This window comes from Pteropus alecto, unplaced genomic scaffold (assembly GCF_000325575.1).
Source record: "Pteropus alecto unplaced genomic scaffold, ASM32557v1 scaffold214, whole genome shotgun sequence".
In the NCBI taxonomy this organism is placed as follows: domain Eukaryota; kingdom Metazoa; phylum Chordata; class Mammalia; order Chiroptera; family Pteropodidae; genus Pteropus; species Pteropus alecto.
In genome coordinates, this window is record NW_006435787.1 from 114835 (window position 1) to 120796 (window position 5962).

The following is a 5962-nucleotide window of genomic DNA, read 5'->3' on the forward strand; positions in this document are numbered from 1 at the left end:
GGAAGGGCCGGGCGGGGGCAGTGGCGGCCTGGGCGGCGGCGGTCCACGCTGCCCGGCGTGAGGACCGGCCCTGCAGGGCACGGACGGCCCAGCCGCTGGAGGGGGTCCCCAGGTCATTGCTGGCTCGTAGCTCTTGGGCCACAGAGGTACTTTCGGCAAGTCCGCTGCCCAGCAGCTCTGGCTGTCGCAGTTCCCCATCCCCAGTCCCCCAAGGGGACTAGGCTTGAACCAGCAGAGGACTTTTCTGCCCCCTCCCTGGCTCTGCTGTGAGCTGTCCTACGTGCTCGCGGGGCTACTCGGCCTGTTTGTGACACACACTGGCAGGGCTCAAGTCACTGCCAGCCTCAGCCTTGCCGGGAGGGTCCCCAGCACCCCCTGCCTGGCCAACCCCGGGAGCACTGAGGCGGAAGCGCCCCCCACCCGGCTCCCAGGAGCCAGGCGCGGGTAGTCCGCTCCCGTGAGGTGATGCATTCCCAAAGCATTTCATCCGCCTCTTACATAAACACTTGTCAGTAAACCTTAGCTGCTTATTGTGCTTTCGGGGTGGCAAGGGTCTTGTGGATCTCCCCCAGGAGACTCCAAGCCAGCATTCCTCATTCCTGAGATCCGCAGCTCCTGCCCGCTCTAGATCATTCCTGGCTCCTCCCCCACCCTGGGGGCGTGTCCTGGGACTCAGCGGGCCTACCCGCCCCGCCACACTCGCATTCCAGGCTTGCTGTGCAGGCATCCTGGGCATTTCGGGGGCTGCCCTGCTTCTGGTGGCCCCCACCCTTTAAATTCTCAACAGCGTTTGCTCAGGGACCTGAAAGAGTCCTGTAGGCAGTCCCAGGCCCTATGCCTGCTTCCTGCCCCGGGCTCTGAGATGGGGGAGCAGCTGCTGCCTCCAGGACCCCTTGTTGGTTATGGCTTCCAACCACCCCAGACCTGACTTCTGATCGGGGATCACCCACCAGTGCCCGCTGAAGCTCTTCTTGCCCTTGCAGGGAGCTTCAGGGAGGCCTGGCTGTGCCCAACCCCCGCTGTCCAACCCCACTCTGCCCTTCATTCCGGTGGGACTTGGCAAGGATGAGACTGCGTCCCCCACAAGACTTGGGTGTCCCCCAGGCCTTCATGGCTTAGTCACCTCTGCACCTCCCGTGCCCAGCAGACTAACGAGCATTCCCTGGCAGGCCGAGCAGACGTGGGGAAGAGAGGTGGGCTGTGAGGGGCCTCGACAGGCGAAGTGCTGGCAGGTGGGAGGACAGGGCGTGGCGACCGCAGACTCGCAGACAGAAAGCCTGCGTCCCAGTCCCAGCTCTGCCACCAGGACAAGTGACCTAACCACTCAGTTTCCCGATTTTGGAGCCGTGAGATGAACAGGAGGCCCTGTGCCCAGGGTGACTGGGCTGTCTGTTGATTCGACCTAAATCTGCATCTCGGACAGCACCTCCGGAAAAGGCCAAAGAGAGAGGGAAGAAAGGGAAGAAGGACAAAGGCCCCAAGGCGACCAGGCAGCCGCTGGAGGGGGTCCCCAGGCCATCCAAGAAGCCCAAAGAGAAGCCACCCAAGGCCACCAAGAAGCCCAAGGAGAAGCCACCCAAGGCCACCAAGAGGCCCTTGGCTGGGAAGAGGCCCCCCACCCAGACCCCCTCAGAAGCCCCCTGGTGGCCACTGCCCCCGCCCCTCGACCCCAGCCAGGGGGAGCTGCTGCCTGAGAGAGGTGCGTATGGGCCCCGCAGGGTTGTGGGGCCCTGACCTGCCAGGCTATGGGGAAGGAGAGGTGGGGGTGGACCCCTGGCCACCGCTTCCTGCAGACTGCGGGGGGCCCCTATGCAGTCACAAACACAGCAGGGGGTTGGAGTGCCCTCAGGCCCTCTGTGGGGGACCTGGGGGGTCGGCAGCCTCGTGGAGGGGTTTGTTTTCCACTCTCCTGGGATCCGTCACCTGGACCCCACCCAGAGCCACCCCTTGCGTGTTGCTGGGCTCTGAGCCCACAGGGTGCCTCTTGCTAGGTCAGCTTTGCTGCAGGGCCCCATACACAGCAGGGCCTGGGCTCCCCACACAGCTAGCCAGCTCTTGGCCCTGGGGTGCCAGTAGGGTGTGAGGGCAGGTCGTAATCCAGGCCTCCTGGGAGTGAGCGGAGGCTTCAGGGGGTGTCAGCAGGCCCAGGTCTGGTGTAAGTCCTGTGGCCAGGGAGGCCGCCCATCCATCTGCCTGGGGGTTCGTGTTGCAGGTGGGGGCCTCCCCAGTCCCTGGCAGGGTCCGAGAGGAGAGACCCACGTCGGACGCCAGCCTGGTGAGTGGGCGCCAGCCACCTTGTCCCGGGGACCCCCGCCTCAGCTTGCCGGGTTTCCGGGGTGGGCCGGGTGGGGCGGCAGTGTCTTCCGTGAGGCACCACAAGCATTTCCCCAGAGCTGGAGGAGGAGGCGGAGCAGCCCACGCTGGACTACAATGACCAGATAGAGCGGGAGGACTACGAGGACTGTGAGTGTGCCCCGCTGTCCCCATCGCGACCCCCGCCGAGGGGCCCGCACTCCCCACCCCGCTGCCTCTGACCCCCGGCTCAGAGCGCCCTCTGCCCGCAGTTGAGTACATACGGCGCCAGAAGCAGCCCAGACCACCTCCCAGCAGGAGGAAGCCCCAGCGCCCCGAGAAGGCTGATCCCCCAGGGCGGGTCGAGGACCCCGAGGAGAGGACAGAGCGGATCAGTAGGATGGGGGCAGGGGGCAGGGGGCCAGCGGGCTGGGGCTCTGGGCCCTCCACTCGCTCACACACCCACCCACAGGGACGCCCTTGAAGCCCCCGCCGCCCCCACCACGCCCGCCGCTCCCCGACTACGGGGATGGCTACGTGATCCCCGACTACGACAACAGTGAGTCCCCAGGTCCCTGATCCAGGACAGGCCTGACCCCCTTGTGACTCCAGCTTGGTGGCACGGACCCTGCTGCCCCCATGTGCCACCAGCCTTGCCGTCCTTGTCTGCTGTCCTCGCTCAAGCTGGGCCTTCCTGTGACACCGCCTGGTTCCTGACTTTGCTGTCCCCCATCGCCCTCCCTTCCCGCCTTTTCTTCCTGAGCCCCAGCAGGCTGCTTCGCCTCCTGTGCCCCGCCTGCCACCCTGGCCTGCTGGGGCCTCCTCTCCCTTCTCTGGGCCAGGCTGCCAGCTTTCCTGGGGTCTTGCAGGCGCCACCCCTCCTGGAGTACCCTCCTCCTGGCCTTGTGCCCCTCCTGCCCCTCCCTGCCCGTGGGGCCCTGGGCTCGGTGCGGGCATCTCACTGAGCTCTGTCCCCACCAGTGGACTATTACTTCCGGCCTCCCGGCCCCCGGAAGCCTGACACAGAGCTGGAGACTGACGAAGAGAAGGAGGGGCTGAGTGAGTGGGACCAAACTGTGCCCCTACCTGCCCCCAGCTGGCCCGGATCCCCACCTGCCCCCCACCTACCTTTTGAAGCTGAGCTGATGGGCCCCTCCCACCTTCCACCCTGCAGAGAAACCCAAGAAGGAGGGCAGCAGCCACAAAGAGGAGACGGATGACAGGTGGGCACCAGAGAAGAGCAGGGACCACAAAGGTGTGTGTCTGGGGCTGGGGGCCGGGTCCTAGAGGCGGAGCAGCTGGACCTGGGGCTCCAGGACCTTTGCCACCACTTCTGCCCTTTGTCTCCCACAGGGCCCCGGAAGGGTGAGGAGGCAGAGGAGTGGGCGCCCACAGAGAGAGTCAGTGAGTGGGGGTCTGGACGGCGGGGCAGAGCAGGGCGAGGCTGCTGGGGCAAGTGGCCCACCCAGGGCCACGTGGGGGCCCCAACCCGGGTGTCCTGACGGCCTCCCGAACACTCTGCTCTTAAATTCTTGGGGCCCAGGGGACCGAGCTCACGGCATGGGGCAGATGTGGGCGACGCCTGGGACTGCTGGGCCCTGGGGTGGCTCTCCCTGGGATTTCACCTGAGCCCGTGGCCCCCTGGGGTGGGGCATCACCAGCCCGTTCTTCTGATGGGGAAGCCGAGGCCCCGGGAAGGGAGCACAGGCCGGGAGAGCTGCCCTGGCTGCATCCCTGGTGTGTGGGGAGTGGGCCCTGGGCTCCGGGGCGCTCGGTTTGCTGGTGGGGCGGGTGGAGCCCACGACCTGGGGTGCTGCGTCCCCAGAGTGCCCCCCCATTGGGATGGAGTCGCACCGCATCGAGGACAACCAGATCAGGGCCTCCTCCATGCTGCGCCACGGCCTGGGGGCCCAGCGCGGCCGGCTCAACATGCAGGTGTGTCTTGGGGTGGGCCTGTCTCTTGCTGGGTGGGGGGCTCCCCTGTCCACTCAGCCACCTGTGCCCGATAGGCTGGTGCCACTGAGGACGACTACTACGATGGAGCATGGTGTGCTGAGGATGAGGCTCAGACCCAATGGATCGAGGTGGACACCAGAAGAACCACCAAGTTCACAGGCGTCATCACCCAAGGCCGTGACTCCAGCATCCAGTACGTAGGCTCACGGGCACTCGGTGCAGAGCGGGAAGTTCCAGGTTCGGCTCTGAGTCCCATTTGAGGCACTCCTGGGGTCCTCCGGGGCCCCGGCGCACTCCTCAGCCATGGCAGTGTCCACGTGAGCAAGCCGCCCGTCCACGGCCATGCAGCTGGCACGGGAGCCATGCCTGAAGCCAGGGCAAGCACCACATGCTAGCTCTTAAGTTCCTGGGCCCAGGAGAGGGAGCTTGGCCACCTGAGGTCTGGGACCTGGGCTGGGAGAGCACCCTTGCCCTGACCATTGTCCGCTCCCCAGTGACGACTTTGTGACCTCTTTCTTCGTGGGCTTCAGCAATGACAGCCAAACATGGGTGATGTACACCAACGGCTACGAGGAAATGGTAGGTGTCTGATCCCTCAGCACCGCTCTGCTCCCATCCTCTGGCCCAGGGTGGGGTGCGGCTCTGAGGCCTGCCTCTCCCAGACCTTCCACGGGAACGTGGACAAGGACACGCCTGTGCTGAGCGAGTTCCCGGAGCCGGTGGTGGCCCGCTTCATCCGCGTCTACCCGCTCACCTGGAATGGCAGCCTGTGTATGCGCCTGGAAGTGTTGGGGTGCCCCGTGTCCCGTGAGTGCAGGGGTTGGCCCGCTTAGAGGGGGCGGGGGCGACCGGAGGGTGGCTGGCAGCTAGTTGGCTCAGGGCCCTGCGTGCCCACTGTCTGCAGCTGTCCACAGCTACTACGCACAGAACGAGGTGGTCACCACCGACGACCTGGACTTCCGGCACCACAGCTACAAGGACATGCGCCAGGTGAGGACGAGCTCCAGGGGTCGGGCTCAAGGCTCCCCGGAGCTGTGTCCGTGCTCCGAGTCTCGCCCCATCCCAGACAGCCATCTGAGGGGCGAGGGCCAGCCCTGGCCTCTGGGCCAGGGTGGCAGGGTGGCGGCGTGGCTGTGTAACCAGCGTCCTGCCCCACGCCCAGCTGATGAAGGTGGTAAACGAGGAATGTCCCACCATCACCCGCACGTACAGCCTGGGGAAGAGCTCCCGTGGGCTCAAGATCTACGCCATGGAGATCTCGGACAACCCCGGGGATCATGAGCTGGGTGAGGACCACCCTCCCCGAGACTGGAGACAAGGCTGTGGCACAGCAGCTGAGCCTGTGCCTTGGGGTGCCCACGTGCCACCCCCCGCTGCCCCCGGAACCCCTGGGAGTGAGGCCAGTTCGGGCCGTGTCTCGAAGCCCCTGGCCTTGGGAGCTGGAGAGGAGGCTGAGGCTCTGCCCTTGCAGGGGAGCCCGAGTTCCGCTACACGGCCGGCATCCACGGCAACGAGGTGCTGGGCCGCGAGCTGCTGCTGCTGCTCATGCAGTACCTGTGCCGTGAGTACCGTGACGGGAACCCCCGCGTGCGCAGCCTGGTGCAGGACACGCGCATCCACCTGGTGCCCGCGCTGAACCCTGACGGCTACGAGGTGGCGGCACAGATGGTGGGTGTGGGGGAGGGGGACCGGGACTGCGGGCAGGCGGGGCTGT

General features: G+C 66.3%; 1 protein-coding gene across 1 annotated transcript in view; it reads left to right on the forward strand.

Annotated features, from left to right (window-relative positions):
- The first annotated feature begins 1381 nt into the window (after nt 1-1381).
- AEBP1 (AE binding protein 1) overlaps nt 1382-5962 on the forward strand; it is a 7064-nt gene continuing 2483 nt past the window's right edge. The window contains exons 1-15 of the mRNA XM_025046508.1: nt 1382-1699; nt 2213-2275; nt 2392-2463; nt 2565-2687; nt 2765-2851; nt 3274-3351; nt 3467-3547; nt 3646-3657; nt 4118-4227; nt 4302-4441; nt 4743-4827; nt 4911-5055; nt 5153-5238; nt 5411-5534; nt 5720-5916. Coding sequence (XP_024902276.1) covers nt 2851; nt 3274-3351; nt 3467-3547; nt 3646-3657; nt 4118-4227; nt 4302-4441; nt 4743-4827; nt 4911-5055; nt 5153-5238; nt 5411-5534; nt 5720-5916 — 1059 coding nt within the window. The 5' untranslated portion in view covers nt 1382-1699; nt 2213-2275; nt 2392-2463; nt 2565-2687; nt 2765-2850. The remainder of the gene's footprint in view (nt 1700-2212; nt 2276-2391; nt 2464-2564; nt 2688-2764; nt 2852-3273; nt 3352-3466; nt 3548-3645; nt 3658-4117; nt 4228-4301; nt 4442-4742; nt 4828-4910; nt 5056-5152; nt 5239-5410; nt 5535-5719; nt 5917-5962) is intronic.